This window comes from Tetranychus urticae, chromosome 3, assembly GCF_039701765.1.
Source record: "Tetranychus urticae isolate SD_2017Ah chromosome 3, NJAU_TeUrti_SD_1.0, whole genome shotgun sequence".
NCBI lineage: Eukaryota > Metazoa > Arthropoda > Arachnida > Trombidiformes > Tetranychidae > Tetranychus > Tetranychus urticae.
Genome location: NC_142960.1, coordinates 4,504,059 through 4,527,681, shown reverse-complemented (window position 1 = coordinate 4,527,681; position 23,623 = coordinate 4,504,059). Strand labels below are relative to the sequence as shown.

General features: G+C 33.1%; 5 protein-coding genes and 3 long non-coding RNA genes across 14 annotated transcripts; 4 read left to right on the top strand and 4 right to left on the bottom strand.

The window, feature by feature from the left end:
• Positions 1 to 445: 445 nt before the first annotated feature.
• On the bottom strand, positions 446 to 3,567 carry LOC107371834 (uncharacterized). The gene is made up of 4 exons (XR_003083960.2): positions 2,783 to 3,567; positions 2,034 to 2,686; positions 1,841 to 1,962; positions 446 to 1,440 (listed from the first exon to the last, which is right to left on the bottom strand). It is a non-coding gene; the product is annotated as an uncharacterized LOC107371834 (long non-coding RNA).
• Positions 3,568 to 4,792: 1,225 nt separating this feature from the next.
• Positions 4,793 to 6,330, bottom strand: LOC107371231 (apolipoprotein D). Its single transcript, XM_015939258.3, has 4 exons — positions 6,143 to 6,330; positions 5,825 to 5,952; positions 5,394 to 5,464; positions 4,793 to 5,314 (listed from the first exon to the last, which is right to left on the bottom strand). The coding sequence occupies exons 1-4, from the start codon at positions 6,254 to 6,256 to the stop codon at positions 4,971 to 4,973; spliced, it is 657 nt and encodes a 218-aa protein (XP_015794744.2). The 5' UTR covers positions 6,257 to 6,330; the 3' UTR covers positions 4,793 to 4,970.
• Positions 6,331 to 6,474: 144 nt separating this feature from the next.
• On the top strand, positions 6,475 to 7,772 carry LOC149093211 (uncharacterized). The gene is made up of 3 exons (XR_016200103.1): positions 6,475 to 6,702; positions 6,780 to 6,883; positions 7,392 to 7,772. It is a non-coding gene; the product is annotated as an uncharacterized LOC149093211 (long non-coding RNA).
• Positions 7,773 to 8,209: 437 nt separating this feature from the next.
• LOC149093210 (uncharacterized) lies at positions 8,210 to 8,867 on the top strand. The gene is made up of 2 exons (XM_089269567.1): positions 8,210 to 8,277; positions 8,341 to 8,867. The coding sequence occupies exon 2, from the start codon at positions 8,341 to 8,343 to the stop codon at positions 8,719 to 8,721; it is 381 nt and encodes a 126-aa protein (XP_089125693.1). The 5' UTR covers positions 8,210 to 8,277; the 3' UTR covers positions 8,722 to 8,867.
• A 1,271-nt stretch (positions 8,868 to 10,138) lies between these two features.
• Positions 10,139 to 11,797, bottom strand: LOC112539965 (uncharacterized). The gene is made up of 2 exons (XR_003083991.2): positions 11,659 to 11,797; positions 10,139 to 10,814 (listed from the first exon to the last, which is right to left on the bottom strand). It is a non-coding gene; the product is annotated as an uncharacterized LOC112539965 (long non-coding RNA).
• LOC107371226 (inverted formin-2) lies at positions 10,266 to 17,839 on the top strand. Of its 7 annotated transcripts, XM_015939244.3 has the most exons (8): positions 10,266 to 10,977; positions 11,702 to 11,817; positions 12,636 to 13,299; positions 13,426 to 14,455; positions 15,309 to 15,409; positions 15,487 to 15,557; positions 15,622 to 15,794; positions 15,920 to 17,839. In XM_015939244.3, the coding sequence occupies exons 1-8, from the start codon at positions 10,266 to 10,268 to the stop codon at positions 17,736 to 17,738; spliced, it is 4,686 nt and encodes a 1,561-aa protein (XP_015794730.3). In that variant the 3' UTR covers positions 17,739 to 17,839. The 7 variants fall into 7 exon arrangements, with proteins under 7 accessions (XP_015794730.3, XP_015794738.2, XP_015794735.2 ...); XM_015939252.3 differs by lacking the exons at positions 10,266 to 10,977; positions 11,702 to 11,817 and adding an exon at positions 12,024 to 12,164; XM_015939249.3 differs by lacking the exons at positions 10,266 to 10,977; positions 11,702 to 11,817 and adding an exon at positions 12,024 to 12,534.
• Positions 17,840 to 18,600: 761 nt separating this feature from the next.
• On the top strand, positions 18,601 to 21,540 carry Prp6 (pre-mRNA processing factor 6). Its single transcript, XM_015939254.3, has one exon. It carries the CDS (start codon positions 18,601 to 18,603, stop codon positions 21,430 to 21,432), a length of 2,832 nt encoding a protein of 943 aa, XP_015794740.2. The 3' UTR covers positions 21,433 to 21,540.
• Positions 18,605 to 22,458, bottom strand: LOC107371228 (transcription factor Sox-2-like). The gene has a single exon (XM_089269880.1). It carries the CDS (start codon positions 22,456 to 22,458, stop codon positions 21,538 to 21,540), a length of 921 nt encoding a protein of 306 aa, XP_089126006.1. The 3' UTR covers positions 18,605 to 21,537.
• Positions 22,459 to 23,623: the final 1,165 nt, after the last annotated feature.

Genomic DNA, 23,623 nt, shown 5'->3' with positions numbered 1-23,623 from the left:
AATTGAATCACAATCTAATTTGATGCCCAATTTCACGTGAAATTTGTCCATTTTTTGTCTTATTTTAATTTCAATATTTTTCCGAAATTAAATTTCTTCTTGAAATCTATCTTTTCAATTACAATTTTATAGATATTTTCATGAGACTTTTGAATGTAGTTTTCATGAACAAAACACTCGATAGTTAAGTTAAATTGATCGTGAAATTGTTTCTGGAAATTGAATTAAAATTGGAAAAGTCAATTTCGACAATTTTCAAAGCAAAGACTTTTGATACTCGAAGCGAAATTAAATGGTTTTGTAAATTAATGATTGGATAATTGTCATTAAAAATTGACATTTGTAAAGATCTTTGTATCTTCATTGTTGATGAAAATTCAATTTCAATTTGAGCTTGAAAAATTGAATTCAATAAAATGATGAAAAAAATTAACAATTGTTTCAATATTAATAATTGATAATGTTTAATTTACTCAAGACTTGCATTTAAATCATTTTTTGTTTCATTGGTAAACATTTTTTTCTGGTTTTGGTTCAACATTGAACTTTTTTTTGGTTACAGCTTTTTATACCTTTGTAAATGTTTTATTATTTTGGGTAATCATTTGTTTGAGTTAAATTGTTTCATTAATAATTTGAATGGAAGCTTCAACTTTGTATTATTATTGTGATTATACAGGATTGATGGTTATTATTAATATAACACAATTGATTTGAAGGGAAGATCATATTAACTGAAATGATTACTGAATTAGCTTTGTTTTGTTATTAAATGACAAACATTGAGATCAAATGATGATGATATATCATATCATATTATGTGTGCGGTTAGATGATAATCAACGTAATTCTCAACTTATCATCATCATTCCTCTTCTCACTGAATCTTGTTTTTTTTCTCTTCACCATCTTCCACAAAAAACGACAGATACTTTTGATACTCTCGAGGGAAATTAAACGAGATCCAATGTTTACTTTAGCATCAACATGGATGTAATACTATTGATCAGGTTAACTCAATTGTGGATCTTGTATCATCTTCATCTTTTTGATCATCATCATCATCTGCTCTGCTTGAACATTAGAAGTTAAGCTAATCAGTGAAATGTATATATAAGTGGTTAAGTCAACAAAAAAAGAAGCAATCAACAAACGTTTATCATTAGATTCAATGTTGTATTAATAATTGCTCCTGAGTTACTCTTTCATTTTTTTCCATGTCTTTTCAATTATCTCTCCACTTGATATTGTTACTTTGGTGATAACAATTTAATCATCAGCGCCATCAATATCATTAAAGACATCACCTAATACCATGGATTGTTATTTACTCCTTTTCACTGTCTTTGAATCCAGGACTTTCAATTTCACCATCCTTAATGAGATGACAATCAGGTTTCACATTAAAGATTCACGGCATTCCTCTTCATGGATATTGCACTATTTAAAAGAGTTAAAATATTCAGCAATAATATTGAATATTGAAAAAGATTGTTAGTTATACAACATTTTAAAATTGAGTTGAGATTAGCGGCTATTTTTGCTTTCTTATGCTCATTAACAAATGTCAATATTTAACTAGCGATAGTATTGTAACAAATATCGATAGATATCGATAAATATCGAAAATTACTGTTAAAACAATAAAAGCTGTGAATTACATGATACAATAATATTCAATTTAACTATTATTTAAAAACATTTTCCTTTCAAAATGCAATGGATAATGTATTAGTTAAACAGTTGACAATTGTTACAATTGTTATCATTGAAATGATTGTCATGATTCATCATGATTATCCACTTTGCCATTCACTGTCTGTTTCCTTTTTTTATTCACTTTTTTGTTGCCTCCTGTCCAAAATGAATCCTCTGAAGACCAAGAATACAGTTTAACAGTATAATTTGATTTGTTGTTAACTTTAAAATTAGTCCTCTTTTTACATGTAATAGTCACTTTTCCTGTAAGAAGAAAAAAAAGAAAGGAAAAAAAGTTACTTCCAGGGAAACAAAAAATTACAGGTTTACCTTACCAGTCAGTGTTATTATCAATGACATGAAAAATTTTACCATCAGACTTTCACATATTCAAGATATTATTATTTGGTATTTGGTGTTGCTTGTCTTTCTTCAGATTGAGGTAACGTGAAATGTAATGAAGGTGATGAAAAGCAAAAGGTTGAAACACATTTTAAAGACATGATGATTGTCAACACTCTTTGATGGTTAAATTGTTCCTCTTTTTATCATCACATGAATGGCGGTAATCATTGTGAATATCCATAAACACCGTAATCTTGTTTCTAATGGTGCATGACCTTCCATTGATGAAATAAGGAGAGAGAAGGAGATATGAGAAAAAAGCAGAGACAGAATTATTCAGACTAAACTGTGACATCGCCATTCTTCTTGGAATAAATGTTAATATCAGCTTTCAGTTGAATCCTGTAAGCATCTTAATCGCATTTTTACAGAAGACTTGATTCCTATTTAGTGATTGGTGACAAAAGGAAGACAATATCTCATCAAATATTTCCTCAGCTTCTTTCCTTTGCCTTCAATTTCCCATTTTGAATCCATCCTTTCATAGTCTGCTTGCTACTCATCTCCTTGTCTGAATATTTCATCTTCACATTTAACGCCATTCAATCTGCTGTGTGGCTCCTGGTTTATGATTATTCCTGCACTTGATGTTTATGTAAAGAAATAGGTGAGAGAAAAATAAATAAAACATTGATTAGTTTTTAATAGGAAATGTTTAACCTGTTGGACTGGTTAATACCTTACAAAACCATATTCAGACTGTGAAAAGCATGCAACGGTAATCTGGTTAAAGACGTGTGTTTCCATTGACTAGCAAATGTATCCATCAAGAGGACAAATTTTATCCATTCAAACTTGAATTGGAACTCTTTGGGTATTCCTTCATGGATTTTTTTCACTTTGTAAACTTGACTTCTGGTCGGTGCTGATTCCAGGGATGAAAGAGAAGATGAAAGAAATTAATCCGAACCACGTGGCATTGAATTTTCCATTTGATAATAGGGTTCCTTTGACACGAGGCCATGAAACAGGAGACTCTTTAAATCAACATAATCATTGTGATTTCAAGATCAATACTTGTCAAATTATATCTAAAACACCTTCTTCTGCAACCATATCAAATATGGCTTTAATGATGTCATTGTTATGTTGAGAAACACTTACCAACACCAACTTGCTGAGAGTCACTTTTCAAGAGGAGGAATCAGCCGGTAAACACAGAGTCCTATTCACAATGAGACAAATAGTTGAACATTATACAAGAGATTTGATCTATTAACAGTGACAACAAATGACACAAAAGAAATTACGATTAGTAAAAATGAACGGTTACGGTAACTTAAGAAAATGAATAATTTTCTGGCTTCTAGATGTCGATACTATTGAAGCGTTTCATTATAAAACAAGCTATAATTTTTTGCTAAACATTTTTCATTTTTAAGAGATAAAAGCCTTAATTTCTATGACTATTTGAAGTAATTAAAACTAAATGAAATTGAAATTTAGATCAACTATGATAACAGTTATTTTTATAAAGACAAGAGAATCAAAATTGAGTTTAGGTTTTGAAAAAATGAATGCAATGGGTTGAATGCCTTACTGCTAATAATACAAAGTCCTTACTTTGTTTGCGTTCAATAATAAATATTATTAATAAACCTTATCATGAATTAAAAAAATTACTGTTGCTGTACAGAAGTTCACTTCGACCTTCGGTTAAAGCTGCCGTTTCGAGTGATAGCAGTTAGGAGCTCGAACTTTTTTGAAAGCTAAGATTTTAGTCTCTGTTTCGTCTCGTTTTGATGATGATTTTTAGCGATATTTGCGGTCAATCTCTTATAATAATGCAATGTTATTGAAATCTCGTTCTGAATCATACTGATCATTTCATCAGACTTATTGAGACTTACTATTTGAATACAAATATTATGATAATAAGCTTGATAAAATAAAAAAACAACAACGATCTATTAATGTAGCTTATACTTCCATCTGTTGGTCACCATTCAAACTATTAGTCTTGCTCACAGTTTGTAGGTTTTGGAATGAGATCAAACCCTCGAATTGTCATGAATGAAGTCTTTTTATAAGCGTCTCAAAGCCGAACTTTACAAAGATAAATATATCAACGAAAACACGTTGAAGTGATCGACCAAAATTCCCTAAATCATCATTTTGAATGCCTCATAGAAATATCGAGCCCAAATCAATTCTTTGTTGGATCAAGAATTGAACTCATTTTTCTAAACCTGAGCTGCTTACTGTTCATCAAATTATTCCACTTAATCAGAAAGTCGGTAACTTAGGAAATTCGGAATGATTACAGTTCTCAGTTACAGTCGTCAGTTAATTTTACTCTTTGGGAAAAGCTATACTGATTCTAATCATAATTAATGTGCTATCCAAAGCGCTAGGTAGAGTAATTAACTCTTTGGTGCTAGTTCTAAGAGCTGACATCGACAATTAGAATCGGCGATCTTTTCTACTGTGAAGTGACAGAATCGTCCATTGGTCTACTAAATTGAGGCAACTCATTTCAAATTATGTTATCACCAAAATTTGGAGATTGTATCAATCAACGGAGACTCACTCCAAAATTTGTGACATTTTTTACATTTACACTTGAAAGTTGTACTTCAATTGAAAGAATCAAATGAAGGCTCTACAATGATCAAAACGCGTTCAACCCACGACTAAAAAGGTTTCATTAGTTGATAATTTTCACGGTTTACAGCATGTTTTGGAAGACTTCAAATTTTTAAAATTTTAATGCAATTAGGGGCTACGCATGAACAATTGATTGATCAAGCGATGAAAACAAATTGAGATCGAAATTAGCAATCAAATCCAGTTGATGATACTTTGTTCCACCCATTTTGAAGATGATGTTTGTCCAAATTGGTTAAACGATGTTTAATTTACACTTATTAACGTCGGCGTTTGGTTAAAATGCGGACTGGTCCAACTTTCATGGCAAAGTTGGAATTTTTAATACAGCCTGTGCAATTCGTCTCGTTAATACTGGAACGTTTATTGTCGTTTGATTCACATTTCTTCTGGTCAATGAAACTGAAGTCGTGCTCATTAATTCCATAAGATTCAAACTTTTGTCTCAATTCACGTATCTTTTCTTTGGGAAGATCAGAAGTTCGACTCATTATTTGAGCTGATTGACGATGACCAAACAATATCTTCTGGCAAGACCAAACAGCAGCATAAGATGTGTAGTCAGTGTCCAAAACCCAATAATTTTGGCTTCCAAGTGGAGTTGCTGTTGTAAAAAAACAACGCATTGAATATTTTTCAAAATAGCAAAAGAAATAAAACTGTAATAAAATTTAATTGCTTACTTATTGGATAATCAACCCTCATAGCGGACTTTGGTTCATTCTTCGCGAATTCAACTTTTCCTCTTTGATGACTGAAATAGAGAAGAGAATGTTCAGTAAATAATAACACAAACAAATAATAAGAGTTTTCATTTTTAATACTTCACAACAACCATTTCATTGAGATTGAGTAATGAACAAAGAATCAAACTAAAGTGTTGATATTAAATTAATGTATTTTGATTTTTGTTATCTATCAACTTAAAGTGGTACTTCATGAAAGCTGAATGTTCAAACATGCAAAACCAGAAGCGTACATCGTTTAACCATTGATATCTGTAGCTATGGAGTTATGTTCTCAAATTTTATATTTTTCTATCATCGTTTCAAAATATCTGTGGTTTGTATTTTCGATCTTGAAGTAAACAAATGATTTATCATATGATACTTACATTTGGACTCCCAATGGCACAAGGAACTCGCTTATATGATAGTCGCCATTTTCATCTTTTGTAATCTCTTCTGCCATACAGTTGCTCATTGTTCGGAATTTTTGAAGAACAAACCATTTTCCAAGAAACTGGGAATTTAAAAGAAAAAAAACAATTATTTTAGCTGATTTACCAAAGCCAAGTCAAATATACAATCGCCAGTGAACATAAACTACAACCAGATTGACCAGAAACCAAGCCATGTGACTTGGTTAAAAGATAAGCTCTGAGTGTAAACAAAGACGATGACTATGAGTTCAGAAAATAAAATAGACTTACCTTGTCCATGTCGAAATTTCTCATCACCTCAACATCGGGACAATCACCCATTCGAAGTATATGTCCATAGGAAGAGGCTAGAAGAAGTGTCAATAAAATAAAGGTGGGCAACATGGTCGGTGGGGAAACTGTTGAAAAATTGTTTCTGTGAGAAGCGAAAATTTGTAAATAACTGAGTTGAAGGTGCAAGTTAAAATAAAGTCTTCTTACCTTTGAAGGAGGCTTTTATTTTGAGAAAGAAAAGACGGAAGAGTGAGGGAAAGGGAGAGAAAAAAAAGAGAGAGAGAAGAAGAGAAAGAAGAAGAGAAAAGTCTTGCACTTTGATGACGAAATGATAAGAAGTGTCTTTATCAATTTCTTACTAAGCGAGTAAAACCAAAGAAACTGATCCGACAAGCTGTTGCATACAATGAAAGACAGGCTAGATTAGTCTTTCCTAATTATCCTTCTCTCTTCGCTTAACTTCACCCTTTTCATTATTTTTTGGCTCGGATTTTAAGTTACACCATTCTCATGAGGTTGATCATCTCTTAACCCTTCACCCATGAGTCAAGTTTAAAGTAAAAGTGTTTTCCAGTTTTATTACAATAAAGTTCAATATCTTTTTTAACTAAAAACCTTTCATTTTCATTTCCAGACCAGAATTTCAAAAATGATGTCAGTCCAACCAACCCAGATGACCATGAGAAGAAGACTTAAACCAGAAGATCGTAATGTGACCCATCAATTTTATTGAAAAAGGTTGTTTATCGTTAATCAATGACTAATATCTTGACTCATCCACGTTAACATTGAATTTTCAATTGGTAAACATTGAAACAACATAAAAAAAACCTGTCTTTATTACCCAAGTTGTTTACCATTTCCGTTATCAGTTATGAGATTTTATATTATTTGAAAATAACTTGATTCAAACAACTTATTCTTAGATAATTAAACTTTTCTGTTTCAGTTTTGTTCAAGTGTTTTCAGATAGACATTTTCAGATGATTACTCTATACTTGAATATTTCTTGATTGTCTATATTGATGTTAACGTTGTTGTTGTTTTTAGTTATTTGTTTTTCTTGTTTAAAAGATGTCAACGTACATGATAATGATTGATAGTTAATGATGATTAAACGAGTTCTTATCTACTGTCAGTGAGCCGGAAGAATATTCCAGTTTTTTTCTTCCGATTCAAACCAATGTATCATTTCAAGGATTCTCAGCATGATTTTAATTTTTCATTTGCCATTCTTTTTTATCAGCTGGATCAACTCTGTCCATAACAATGCCATTTCAAGGAAGACCCAATATCTGAACTGGAATCCATGATGAAGCCAATTTACGGCCAAAAAGCAACTGACCTTGACATGTCTAATCTAATGCCAATTGCCATCCTCATTTCAATCAATTAGCTGCAGATCACCCCACTAATGGTTGATTAATATCTCCTGAAATGTTCAATACGACTGTAAAAGTGTAGTCAAAAAGGTACTTCAAATTTGTACCGTTTATCAATATCTGGTTGAGCTGAATCATTAAAGCGATTTAAGGCACAACCAGCGTTAAAATTATTTTTTATCGCATTCATTATTCACTATTTGGTAATGATTAATTTGTACAATAATAAAAGGTTTCAATTCCAATTGAGTCAGTAAGCTGACGATTCTCATTTTAACCGTAAGTTAAGTGTCATCTTATAAATTTAAGTCTGTCTAAGCAAAAGCAATCTAAATATTTCCCTTGATTTCAATACATTTCTTGAAGTCTAATTAACCAACCATAATCAACCATAAACATAACATTCACTTATTAATGAATACACATGTATAATCACATTCCAATTTTAATCAATGTCAGCTGCTCCAATATGTGAATATGAAAAAATTCCGTTCTTTTAATGAATAATTTGGTTTACAATGATTTATGAGAAATATCTTAATAATAAACAATTGCTGAACTTGATTAACCATCTCAAGTTGCTCAAAACAATTGAAACGACTAACCTGACAATTGTGAGCACAAGATTCTTGAAATTTGGTTTAGTATTTGAGCAAGAGATGGCGCTGTCGCATGGCATTTTTATCAGCTGGAGGTTAACAATATTGAAGTGAATTAGTGAAAAAGAAATTAATTTAACCCTTAATCAAGGTAATTATATTTTATTTTTTAATTTTATTCGAAGATTGATATTCTTATATGCCTTGATTTCAGATGTCTACGCCGTCTTCTGCGTTTCGTGCTCTCCCTCTCCATTTAAAGGTAGTACTGAGCATAAAGAAATGCTATCAATATCATCCATTGGTTATAATTGGTTTGGGTCATTGCTTAGCTGGTACCGTTGCTTATTTCTATTACCTCGATAAACTTATGGCTACTAATCAACGACAGATGCCTCGTTACCGTGCTTGGTACACTGTCTACCGGCCTGATGATATTCGGTTAAAAATTACTCCTAAAAGGTACATATCTGATCAACAGTATGTTAGTCCTGATCATCATGAATGGATGGACGATGCTCCTACAACTATGACCCCTCCAGTTAAATTCCGAACTCAACGTGATCGTCTGGCTGGTCATGGATATCCACAATGAACATTTTGGTGTATATAATTATATTCATAACATTTACAAAGATGCAACTTCAGTTGTATTGATCATAGATCCAGCTTTGCCTGTAAAATTGGTGTTACTAGATGATTTAAAGAGAAAGAAATAAAGTTAACTATTGTAGTGGTTAATTCTCGTGTAAATTAGCGAACTTCTATCTTTTGATAATAACGTTACTCAACATGCCTTGAAGCTAAGACACTTTTCGCGTTCAGCTAATTTTCACCATTACCATATAAAGAATCGTTGCTCCTTTTTAATCTTGGTGAAGGTTAGCGGAGGAAGATGAAAAACTTTTCACTTAATCGATTTAAGCTCCTACCTTTGTTATGTTTGATCTTTCCTGTTCTTTAATATTCTTATCCTTTTTCTTTGATTACTAATCATAATCAAAAAGAACCATCATTGTAAACGAACAAGAAAAAGTCTCATGCCATTAACCAAATGATTGTTTAACAAACCATATTCTTATTGTTGTTCCATTGGATTAATTCAGCCAACAATTTTCGCCATCACAGTTTGTTTGATCACCGGTTATCCCAATCAATTCAACATGATTAAACAAGTAAGTCATTTATCTTTACCAAAATATAACATTCGTTAGATTCCTTATAATATTCAATGGCAAGGATTATTTTCATGAACGATTATTGCAATTCAATATTTACTCACCAATTACCTAATTTATTAACCAATGTAGCCAATGTCAATAACAATGATGGTTAATTTTTAAACCTATCAATCCTAATCACCAAATAATAATTGTATAATCATCAGTTGTTTCTGTTGTATACAGCAATGTCAAATCAATTGAGCTTTAATCATTAGCAATGTAAATTTGTTTCTCTTCTCAATTTGTAAATAATTTTAAACCTTCCTGGTAATTCAACTTATTACTGGATATTTAACTTGACTTTAACCTTACCCTCAGTTGATTGACAATCTACTCTTGAAATAAACTTTACCAAAGAATCAAATGATTACCTGACTTAGCATAAATTGAATTTGACCAAACTTCTTTGAACTCACTCCTCCGTCGTCATCATAACCACCAACCTCCTCTTCCTCCACCTCCTTTCCTCTTCTCATCATCACTAGGAAATGATGTGAGCAAAATTTTCCTCTGGTAAAAAAAAGTTAGTTGATTTAGTTTAATTAATAAGTCTTTATTACCAACAGTCCAATAGTCATTCAATATGCCTTTCCACATGTTGTATTCAACTTCAGTTGTAACCAACTTTCAATACCAAAAATGTTGTTTGTTGCAAAGTTCACAATAAGTTGACTGACAAATCTGTTAATTGTACTCGAAACACTCTCATAATCCTGTTAAATCAACTATAACTGTGATAAGCAATCATAAAATTATAAGCCTTCTCCAATAATCATCTTAAATTGTGGGTGATTGAAATTTTAAAATTTAATGACCTTTATGCTTGTTTAACTGTAAAACAAATTCAACTATCATGTTAACGTGATGAAAAGTGTTTTTAATTTATAATCGGCAAATTAAATCCACCAATCAATAAATGGCTTCATCAAGTGAGGCCAGTGAAGTTAAAGATAATGATCTTAACCAAAACCAAGATGGAGGAAGAAAAAAGCAAATTGATTCACTTGATGATAATGATATTGATGATACAATGGATCCATCCGAAGAAGCTAAGTATCGATCAGCTCGTCAAAATCGCAGAGCAGCATCGGTTGTTGCCTGGTCTGATTCAAGTCCTTTAGGGTCACTTGTTAATCGATTACCACGAAAAAAGTCAATCGCGTCGGTGGGTCTTTTATCTCGACATAATGATCCACGGATTGCGAGTTACCAGTTGAAGAGGTTAAATGCAGCCAAGTGTAATGTGAAAACGTTTGATTTAGAAAGTTTAATTCCCTTACTAACCAATCCAAATGAAGATAATACTGTTTCATTAGCTAAATGTTTAGCTCAACTTCGTCATGAAATGTCTTTGTCCATTGATCTTCTCAATTCGTTCATCAGCTCACCATTCAATGGAATTGATCTTCTTTTTAATCTTCTCAGAGTCTCGGAGGATCAACATAATGACCATAATAAAGAAAACCTAAGTGAAAAAAATCAAACAAATAAACAATCATTACCATCATTTGCTTGGTCATATTTACAATTAGAGGTTTTAAATCTATTGAAAACCATTATGGACACTTCATTGGGAATTCAACAGATTATTGGTGATGAATCAAATTATGCTGAAAAATTAGCTTCAGGTTAGTCCAGTCAACTAAAGGTCAATTTTTCATTGTTAATTTATAACATTTTGATTGATTATTTGCTCTAAATATGAAGTAATTAAAAGTCGCCATCAGAAGTTCAAACCTAATTGCTTATTCAAATTGAATTTCACATTTACCAGATGTTTACCAACCTTAATTTACCATATCAAATAATTGAGGTTAAATAAAAGCTGTTGACAACATAATTTTTATAAGGTAAAGAAAGATTTTAATTGATTGTCAATAAACTTTCTTTCATCAGAGGGAAAAAAGGGTAAGCAAATATTTAAACGCAATTCTATCGAAAGATTTCTTGTTCTTGGAATGGCTTGGTGTTGGTAAACAAAAGGTAAATTCAAAATTCAATCACTTCATATTCATTGCAACATAAAGTCAACAATCAATCAAAAATCAAGTGAACACCTTAAATGTAATCATTGAAAAGTGATACTAATTGGTTAAATTAATTCCTGACATTATCTTTGTTGTGAGTCAAGATTGGAAATATGAAAGAGACAGCAATTATTAACAATTGACTACCTTGAGCCTAGACCATAGACAAAATAATCGTCCAAATCATTGATATTCTAAGCATAATGATATACAGCAATACTGTCTGTCATTACATTTAATGTATTTCACTTGACAATTAACATAAACTTTCATTGAACTTACATTTGAATCACACTTTAACTCATAAATTTGAACATTTTAACAGCTTTGGATACCAACAATCGGACCATAAAGAAGCAAATTTTTGATCTTCTATCAGCTCTTTGCGTTTACAGTAAAGATGGACATTGGAAAGCTTTGCAAACTCTTAATCATTACCAGGTAATTTTCTCATACTTAACTGATTGACATAAATGGTTCACAAAGTAAATTATTTTAAACATTAAATTTGAATAATCAAGGTTAAATAGTAAAAAAGTTAATTCCAAAAGAAATGACAGTAATAATAAGAATTAAAATTGGGACAAAATATGGTAACTAAAGCAACTGGTTTCATTAGCCAATGATTTTCGTGAACAGAGAGGCTCCAATTTTGAAATTGAAAATAGTTTTAAAATACCGAAGCATTTTCGTTTGATTAGGATAATTCATCTTCATCATTTCAGTCTAAACGAGCTTACCAAGAATGCTGATGGTGGTCTTAACCCCACACAGCGCTGTTTTGAAAGGTATTTGATAGGTACTTCTTTTATTAACCTTACCCTTCTGTTTATCGTATGGCGACCACGACAACCCATGTGTTTCAAGTTTAACTGTTTACTTTATCGTAACTGCAAAGTATTAAAATTAATTCGTTCAATTCATCATATTTTGTGTTTAATGTGATCATATTGGTGAATTATCGTGTAGGTGGTTGACATTGTTACACTTGAATCAACATTTAATCAATCCTCTTTTGTGCTTACCAAATCCATCAGTTTATTCAAATTGTGATTTTGATGAAACCAGAAAAAAATAGAAATCTGTTAACCTTGAGATTTTCAAACTTTACTTTCAATTTGCTGCCAACTCCTGCTATTTAATTGTTAAAATTAAATTGTATGCTGGGTTTTAACAATACAGTGTAAAAAAAGTTCGAGTTAAAACCAAGTTAATCACTTCTTCAATAGTAATTTACTATTTCTTTGTTTTCTTTGTAGGCATTGAAACGCACCCGATATCGATTTGAAGTAATTGTTGATGAATTACAGAATGCCAAAAATTTAGAATACAAGACAAAATTGATGGCCTTTGTTAATTGTTTAATAATATCGGCTGGTAATGGTAAGGAGCGATCATCTGTTAGAAATGAATTCATTGGTTTGAAGTTACTTAATATAATATCCGAGATGAGACGTGAGGGTGTAACTGGTGAATTGTTAAAGCAAATGGACTTGTTTGAAGAGCAAAGAAAATCTGATGACAATATGGACTCTCTGGACGTTAATTCACACCAGGATATATTTTTCTCAATTTTACGCCAAGTATCAGGGCAACCAGAATACGAAACTCCATTTCTTCATTTATTACAACATCTACTTACTATTGATTATGGATCAAATGATATCTCAACAATCATTTGGGACACAGCTTCGACATTGGTTCACAGAGCGACAACATTAATTGAATCTCGTGATGATGCCGATAAATTATTACGTTTACATAATAAAAGGAGAGGATCAGTTGATCCATCATCTGGAGCAAGATTGAGCGCTCTTTCATCACCACTCAATTTAGCTTCTCCAACAAGTCCACCTAAACCATTTCCAAGAAACAATAGTCGGCCATTGTCACCAGCTGAACCCAAATTTGAACCCATTAAAGGTGAGTTAATCGATATCGGATTCCCATGAAAAATAAAAACGGTTTCAAGTTAACTTGACTTCAGAGTTTTCTGTTGATTTATCAATTCAATATTTTTTTAACTGCAATCTTTTTGTTTACTTACAGAAGCTATAGATAGTCCTCCACAGAGTCTTGCGCCTCCTCCACAGTCAATACCACCACCTCCGCCACCTCCTCCTCCTCCACCTCCACCACCACCGCCGCCGCCACCACCACCACCATCATCTTCAGCTCGAATGAGTTCAAGTCAACCCTGTATTTCCCTGGCAAACAGTAACTCTTTTTCATCGTCACTTCTAACAGCTTCAACTCCTTCTGAACCTGAATATTTCAAATTGACTAATTTCGATATTCCTAAACCTAAAAGTAAAATGCGCTCATTAAATTGGACCAAAATTCCTTGTCAGAAAGTAATTCAATCAAACCAACCAAATTTATGGAGCTTAATGGCCCAAGGAAAACCAACAATTAAAGCACTATCTGTAGATTTTGACTCATTGGAAGAGCTTTTTTGTCAACCTAATAGTTCAATATCAGTATCACCTAGTTTATCTGCATCAACCAATGGACAAATTGTATCAATAGCTCAACCAAATACACTAGCATCAGCGTCACTATCATCTTCAACACCCGTTGGATGCTTTCAATCATGTTCATCATCAACCTCAGCTTCACCATCACCACCAAGCTCAACCATTAATGGACTCAATTCTCATCATCATATTCATGTACACCCATCTGAATCAAATTCATGTTCTGGTTCACCAAGGTTACCAGTTCGATTGATGGCATTAGATGGCTCATTTTCATCACCTTGTAATAGTTTGGAAAGGAAGTTAATCAAAAGGCATAGCGGTGAATATGTTCCACTACCTGAAGTTAATCTAAATATTTTGGATGGTAAAAAGTCACTTTCAGTGAACATATTTCTTAAACAGTTTCGCGGTTCTACCGAAGAATTGATAAATTTAATAGCAAATGGTGATCATGGAGCAATTGGATCTGAAAGATTGAGAAGCCTGATGAAGTTATTGCCTGAATTGAGTGAAAAAGAGCAGCTTCAAAATCACATCAACGATTTACAAAGGATGCCAATTGCTGAAAAATTTTTGACTCAATTAATTCAAGTTCCCAAGTAAGTGAAAAACAGTTGGCTTCAAGTGTTTCTTAACTAACTGTTTCACGAGATTAACATTCCTAATCAAAGTGACTAATTAAGGCACTAACAAGATCAGTTACTAATTAAAATGATTCATTGAGCATATCGACTGAAACAGGTAGAAATAATCTGCATCCTCTGCATCCTACAATCAACCGTAATTGTTATCAAGTGAAGGCGAATTGATTAGTGGGTAATCAAGGCTATTTTTGTGTATTACAATGTTTATTCATTTAATGATCATGATTACATCTGATTGTAGATAATTATCTTTATACTGTTGATAAATGTTAATTTTACAATAATAATATTCAAATGGCACAAATAGTGTTAGTCAAGCTGTTTGTCTTGTAAAATAATATTTCCCTTTCAGACCTGAAAATATTATCACATAATATTTTATCATAATTTTATATTTTCAAATAATATCAATTGATACTTTTGATTGTAGGAAATGTTAATCAATAATTTTCTAATTTCCGTATTTAGAAAAAGATCATTCATTCATTGACATTTCTTCGTGGGTTGAATCGATTCATTTTTTGTCTTGCATTTTCAACTTTTAGCCTAAAATTAACATTATTTTCTCCTAAATATTTAATTTTATTAACCTTGCTTCAGAAATTAAATTTGATTAAGTAAAATAATTAGGTTGAGGTGACCTTGAAAATTAGCCTTAAATATTTTGTAAATTGTCCAGAAATCAAAAGTTGAAGGCGAAATCATATTTAGACCTTTTAGATCTTTCAAATTTTGCCATTTAAAGATGGCAGCCATAATTTATTTGATTTGACAATCTATTAATTGATAATTATGTTTTTCATTTCAGTTACCAATTGAGAATCGAATGCATGTTGGTTAAAGAAGAGTTTGACTCTAATATTTCATCTTTGGAGCCATCGATATCAATCATTAAGACTGCTGCCAATGGTAATTGCTTGTTACATTATTTCCATCTGAATATTTGATTATCACAATCAACTCTAACGTTATATTTTTCATTACAGAACTGAAAACAAATGAAAATCTTCGAAATGTAATGTACCTTATTCTTGTAGCTGGAAATTTTCTCAACTCGGTAAGATCTCGAAGCAATTTTTTCCAATTCAATATTTAATTTGACTTTTCCTTCTTGATTTCAGGGTGGATATGCTGGTGATGCTGTTGGATTCAAAATGATGTCATTAACTAAATTATCCGAAATCCGAGGTAATAAGCCAGGCATAAGTTTAATTCATTACGTTGCCCTGGAAGCGGTCAAGAAAAATATCCATGGATTCCTAGAATGCTCAAGTAGTTTTGAAGAGGCTGCTAAGTGAGTAGATTATGCGTTTATAAATTTGAAACCGTTTTGAAATAATTTAAATATTGAATAATTTTCAAATGAATTGTTGGAATGGAATCTAATGTTTTATTTTCTATTTCAAATTTACTTCACAGGATATCGGTTGACTCATTGAAAGATGAGATCAAAGCGATTTCAAGTAAAATTACGAGTTTGAAAAAATCAATTTCATCTCTAAATGAATTTATGGAGCATTTTTTCATTGAAATGAGGAGATTTCTTGATGCTGCATCAAAAGAGATTGATCGTTTAACAGTTTCAATTGAGATTGAAATTGAAAGAACACGGATTGATTTGGCTCAATTTCTTTGTGAAGATGTATCAACATTTAAATTGGATGAATGTTTCTCAGTTTTTGCTTCATTTTGTCAAAGATTTAAACTTGCTTGCGATGAAAATGATCGTCGACGCGAAGCTGAAGCCAAAAATGAAAGAAGACGTAAACATTTAACGAATGGATCCAATGAAAATCGAAAATATGTAATAACGGAAACTGAGGCCAATGGGGGTGAACTTATACTTTCTGGAAGTAATACTTTACCCAAAATAAGAGCTAGTCGGTTAGCATTAAATGAAACCAACAATGAGGATGATTTGGCAACTGGATTGATGGAACTACTTAAAAGTACTAATGACTTATCTGGATCAATCTATGATTCTGCATATGGATCACTTCGTCGAGTAGGAAGTGGACGTCGATCAACAAATCGATCAGTCAATTCGTACCATCCTGAATCGACTAGGGAGCGAACAGTTAACGCAGATGGAGTTTACTCTGTTAATTTGAGATCGTGTGATATTGAGTCTAATATTTTTGAGATTCCAGAGGAACCGAAGCCATTACAAGAATCGAGTAAAATTTCTGGTTCAACAGCTAATGAAATTAAACAAGAAGACCAGGATTCATCTAATTGTCCTTTTGATAGATTGGCACCAAGTCGAAAGTCTTTTTCTATCAAGAAAACTGAACGTAAACCTATTTGTACAGAATCGAAACCAGAAACACATGAAGAGAATAACAATTCTGATGGAAGAATCATCCAACAATTGGAACCTAAAAATGTACGAAAATATTGGAAATTATTGGATAAAAATGAGATTCGTGGTTCAGAAGGTCGTCTAATATTCACTAATCAATCTAATCAACCGACAGCCATAATAGCTCCAACTCAAGTTGAAGTTGATAATGAAGTTGGGGAAAACAAAAGCCATAGACCTAAATTTTTAGACAATTTATCAATCAATTGTAAACCAATTGATTCCACAGTATCCAAAAGAAATTCAATTTTATCTCAAACTGGAAACAATTCAACCGCAGCTTATGTTAAACCGGTACAATTAACTGAAAAGGGTGTAATATCTCCCAATATTTCAACCTTACCATTGATTGGAAGATCATCTTCGTCTTCATCTTCTTCATCATCTCTTGTCAGTGGAAAAAGTCATCGATCTCGTGTTCCTGTTAGAAAAGATAGTTTGACAAAACCTCCAAAACCTTTAAAAACTGATGCATCTTCCAACCAATCTGATACAATTGATAGTCAACAATCTAGAGATGAATTGAGTATGATTAACTTGCCTGGATCAAAGAGAAATGACTCGGTAGAATCAAGATTATATCGAATTGTTGGTAGAAGTACAAGTAATTTAAGACGATCTCCTCCAAATGGATCAATTGATAGATTCTCATCTAGACCAACATTCGATCGATCTAAAAGCTATTTAACTAGTTCACAGTCACCTGATTTGTATTCAAATAAATCTCATCGAACGCCTTATAATGCACCAAATTGTGCATCTCGGCGTGTTAATAATGGCACATCAAATAATGAACCGAGATCATTTATGAGACAAACATCTTCTTCTGCGGCAAAATCACAAAAGACACTTAATCATGCCAGATTTAGATTTTAATAACTTTATAAACATAACTTAAAAAGACTAAAAAAATCAAATTTTTTCAAGCTTGTACTTTGGTTAAATATAATAAACATTTACAATTGTATTCAAAACAATCTAATATGGATGTAACTCTTTCACCTTTTTGATGTGCGTTTTATTATTAATAACATCTTAAAAGTTTTGAGATCGCAGTTTTTATTTATCAGGGATTCTCAAATCGAACCAAATTTATTATTTTATTGAATTTGATCTGATTTTCGTATTGTGATGAATATTGGTGGTCAGTATTTTCGCCTTTCAAAATTTCGTTACATCAATCTCAATTAGTTTCAGAGATATTCAAAGGTTACATGTTCCATTGAATAACATTGATTTTATTAATAAAAAAGATTCTTCTTTTTCATTTTAAAGCATAAATAAATTTTTATTTTCAAATTTGGCGGTAAGGAATTCATAAGCAGCAAGTAACCGAGGATAAAAGTATCACAGTTACTGGTATACTAACCAAACGTATCTATTTTCGAGAAGTTTTTTTTCAGAAAATTGCATCAAAAACTTATTGAAATTTTTTCTTATGATTTCGGCCAAAAGCGGCAGTTTAATCGGCTTGTAGCTTTAGCTGGCTTAAGTCAAGCACAGCGGAAAACTTGTATTTTGTGCGAGGTGGTTAAAACTTAGCTGGTATCGATATCTAATCTTGTGTAACCATTTACCGGTTACTCTAACCAAATAACCGATTGTCGGTAACCAATAAATCTCTAAGCATAAGTTTTGTTTCATTTTAGGTATTTGTTTACCTCAATTCATTCATGTGTTTTTTATGTTAATCTTTTTTACCAATTGTTATTTTTCAACTAAATAGTTTGTTTCAACCATGGCAATGTTGCCAAATGTTCCACATCCTGGAGCACTCGTCTCTAAAAAGAAGAAAGCATTCATAGGTTTACCAGCTCCTTTGGGTTATGTTGCTGGAGTTGGTCGTGGTGCTACCGGATTTACGACTAGATCTGATATTGGTCCTGCTCGAGACCCATCGGATGTCCCTGATGATCGCCATTTGCCTCCTAAGAAGTTTAAAAAGCCAAATTCTTCAGGGAAATTTGAAGAAGAAGAGGAAGAAGAGGAAGATCTGAACGAATCAAATTATGATGAATTTGCTGGTTACGGTGGATCATTGTTTAGTAAAGATCCTTATGATAAAGATGATGAAGAAGCCGATGCTATTTATGAGTCGGTTGATAAGAGAATGGATGAAAAACGCAAAGACTATAGGGAAAATAAACTGAGAAAAGAACTGGAAAAATATCGTCAAGAAAGACCCAAAATTCAACAACAATTCAGTGACTTGAAAAGGGAACTTGCTGTACTCTCGGAAGAGGAATGGATGAAAATTCCTGAAGTTGGTGATTCCAGAAATAAGAAACTACGTAATCCTCGCGCCGAGAAATTTACACCTTTACCTGATTCTGTATTAGCTCATAAAGCTAGCTTAGCTGGTCCTGATAATATTTCTATTGATCCTAATACTGGTATGGTTACACCTATGTCTTCTGGCATTGCCACTGGTCTCACTACTCCTGGAGACTTAGACTTAAGAAAAATCGGACAGGCTCGTAACACTTTAATGGACATTAGATTAAACCAAGTTTCTGATTCAGTGACTGGCCAAACCGTTGTCGATCCCAAAGGTTATTTAACTGATCTTCAATCTATGATACCTACTCACGGTTCTGATATAAATGATATAAAGAAAGCTCGTCTTTTGTTAAAATCCGTTCGAGAAACCAATCCTAACCATCCACCTGCTTGGATTGCTTCGGCACGTTTAGAAGAAGTCACAGGTAAATTGCAAACTGCCAGAAGTCTTATATTACAAGGCTGTGAAATGTGTCCCAAATCTGAAGATGTTTGGTTAGAAGCTGCTCGTCTTCAGCCTCCTGATCTAGCTAGAGCTCTTATTACTAAAGCTGTTAGACAATTGCCCCAGTCAGTTCGAATTTGGATAAAAGCAGCTGATCTCGAGGTAGAACTGAAAGCCAAGAAAAAAGTTTTCCGAAAAGGTCTAGAACATATACCTGGTTCAGTTAGACTGTGGAAAGCTGCTGTTGAGCTTGAGGAGCCGGAAGATGCAAAAATTCTTTTAAGTCGAGCTGTCGAATGTTGTCCTACGTCTGTTGATCTTTGGTTAGCTCTTGCTCGATTAGAAAACTACGAAAATGCAAGAAAAGTATTGAATAAAGCCAGAGAAAATATTCCAACCGATAGACAAATCTGGATAACGGCTGCTAAACTTGAGGAGGCTTATGGTAAAGAGGTTGCTGCTGAAGCTATCATTGGCAAAGCATTAAGATCACTGGCTGCTAATGGAGTTGAAATCAATAGAGAGCATTGGATGAATGATGCCATTGATACTGAAAAATCAGGATCAATTAAAACTTGTCGTGCTATAATTAAGTCTATCGCCCATATTGGTGTAGAAGATGAAGACAAAAAACATACTTGGATGGAAGATGCAGAAAATTTTGCTAATCAAGGTGCTTGTGAATGTGCACGAGCTATTTTCGAAATTGCAATTAAAACTTTCCCTATGAAAAAAAGTGTTTGGCTTCGTGCTGCTTACTTTGAGAAAAATCATGGAACAAGAGAAACTTTGGAAAAACTTTTGGCTGAAGCTGTCAAGACCTGTCCTAGAGCTGAAATATTATGGCTTATGTTAGCTAAGAGTAAATGGCTAGCTAAAGATATTGAAGGAGCCCGGCAAACGCTTTCCGATGCATTCAAGGCAAATCCTAATTCCGAAGAGATTTGGTTAGCTGCTGTGAAACTTGAATCTGAATTGTCTGAATATTCAGGTGCCAGAAAGCTTCTAACTAAAGCTCGTGCTTCTGCTCCTTCAGCTAGAGTTTTCATGAAATCGGCTAAACTCGAGTGGGCTTTAGGTCAAAATGAAGACGCACTCAAGCTATTAAATGAAGGAGTAAAAGATTACCCGACATACCCTAAACTTTGGATGATGATTGGACAAATTGCCCAAAGTGAAAGCAAATTTGACGATGCTCGTCTGGCCTATCAACAGGGAATCAAATTTAATCCAACTTCGATTCCTCTTTGGCTGTTACTTTCTCGACTTGAAGAGAGTTGTGGTACTTTGGTCAAAGCGCGGTCAGTTATGGAAAAGGCTCGTCTTAAAAATCCTAAAAATGATCAACTTTGGCTTGAAGCAATTAGGATTGAAGTGAGAGGTAGTCCAAGTGGGAAAGATGTTGCTATGGTCATGATGGCTAAAGCTTTACAAGAATGTCCAAACTCTGGAATTTTATGGGCTGAAGCTATTTTCATGGAAAATCGACCTCAAAGAAGAAGTCGTTCTTATGACGCTCTAAAAAGATGTGAACATGATCCTCATGTATTGTTAGCTGCCACTAAACTTCTTTGGGTAGAAAGAAAATTGCCTAAAACAAGAGAATGGTTTCATCAAACTATCAAAGTTGATCCTGATTTTGGTGATGCTTGGGGATATTTCTATAAATTTGAATTGATGCACGGAACTGAAGCTCAACAACAAGAAGTTAAAAATAAATGTGTTGACACTGAACCTCGTCATGGAGAAAATTGGTGCAAAATATCTAAGGATATAAAAAATTGGAAACTGAAAACAGACGAAATTCTTGCTTTACTTGCTCATAATTTACCGATTCCCACATAAGACATACTAACACTTGAAAATTTTGAACACGTGAAAATACTCACAAATTTTATTGTCAGAATGAACAAATGAAAAGCATTACAATATTGATTAAAAGTTGAAAATTCAGCTAGGCTGATGTAAATAATTTATCTCTGGTCCAGGGGCACAAGAACTTCCCATCGAGGTATAAGTTGACATGGGCAGGTGGGAATAATTTGAGTTATTCATATAGCTCATGGCCATTGGAGCTGAAGTCACATCAAATCTGCTATAAAGATTAGGTTGGGGTGAACCGTAAGCGGCATGTTGTTGGTAATCATGCATGGATACTGGTGGATAACTGCATCCATTCATTTGATAGAGATCACGAGATACTGCGGCTCCAGGTCCCGCCAAAGATTGTGATGGGCCCGCGGTTAAAGAATTTAACCCACTAGCCATTGAATATGGCTTATCTTTTTTCATTAAAGTTTTGGTCTTTCGACGTGGTCGATATTTGTAATCCGGATGATCATTCATGTGAACTGCTCGTAGCCTTTTGGCTTCATCGATAAAGGGCCGCTTATCAATTTCAGATAATACCTTCCACTCGGTACCAAGCCTTTTAGAAATTTCAGAATTGTGCATTTTCGGATTTTCTTGGGCCATTTTCCGACGCTGTCCCCTTGACCAAACCATGAAAGCATTCATTGGCCGTTTAACTCTATCCTTTTTTGCTGCGAGGGCAGCAGCGGCAGCGGCAGTCACAGTGGTTGTTGCTGGTGAGGAAGATGAGTGGGTGGTTGATTGTGTGAGTGAGCGCTGTGATGTGGCTGGGCTTGATGAATTTTGATGCACAGAATTATTGTCACTAACGTTATGTTGAGAAGGATGCTGATGATGTTGAGAAGGATGATAATGATGTTGATATGGATGGTGAAGATGGTGGTGTGGTGATGATGATCCGTTTGTTTCGCACAAGTCATACATACTGTCTAATCCCATTGTTGTTGTTGTTGTTGCTGTTGTTGCTGTTATTGTTGGACTGATGTCTAAAGGCTGCATTCTAGGTTATTTACAGTTGCTGGTTAGTTGGTGAGCCGTGCGTGGCTCTGTATGTATTAAAGATCAGTCAGTCAGTCAACGAAAATTTTTGCCTAATAATACCAATTGATTCCACAGTATCCAAAAGAAATTCAATTTTATCTCAAACTGGAAACAATTCAACCGCAGCTTATGTTAAACCGATACAATTAACTGATATTAATATCCCCCAATATTTCAACTTTACCAATGATTGGAAGATCATCTTCGTCTTCATCTTCTTCATCATTTCTTGTCAGTGGAAAATGTCATCGATCTCGATCAATTTTTTCAAACTTGTACTTTGGTTAAATATAATAAACATTTACAATTGTATTCAAAACAATCTAATATGGATGTAACTCTTTCACCTTTTTGATGTGCGTTTTATTAATATTAATAACATTGTAAAAAAGTTCTGAGATCGCAGTTTTTATTTATTAAGGATTCATTATCTCTCGCAAATTTGTTATTTTATTGAATTTGATCTGATTATCGTATTGTGATGAATATTGGTGGTCAATATCTTTCGTCATTCAAAATTTAGTTACATCAATCTCAATTAGCTTCAGAGATATTCAGAGGCAGCTAAAAAATGGCTGCTAAAAAATCAGCTAAACTCGAGTGGACTTTAGGTCAAGACGAAGACGCACTCAAGCTATTAAACGAAGGAGTAAAAGATTACCCGGCAAAATCACAAAAGACACTTAATCATGCCAGATTTAGATTTTAATAACTTCATAAACATAACTTAAAAAGTCTAAAAAAATCAAATTTTTTCAAGCTTGTACTTTGGTTAAATATAATAATGAATATACGAATCAATTATTGGTATAATGAAACTCGTTCTCTTATTCGAAATTTTCATCACTTAACGATTTACTCCCAAATTTTATTGTCAATTTTCAAATATTAAATGTGATCAAAACAATAAAATTTTATTTACATTTAACATTCAATATTCACTCAATTCTGGTAATTATTTAAATTTTTCCAACCCAAACCTCGTCAATCCAAACTCGAGGATCAATCAAAAGGAATTAACATCAAGCAAACATTGAAATTAAAGGAATCCATGGGAAACTATCGTCATCTAGTTATCAATAGCCTTTAAATTGAATATCTTCACTTTGCTGCTCAATACTTT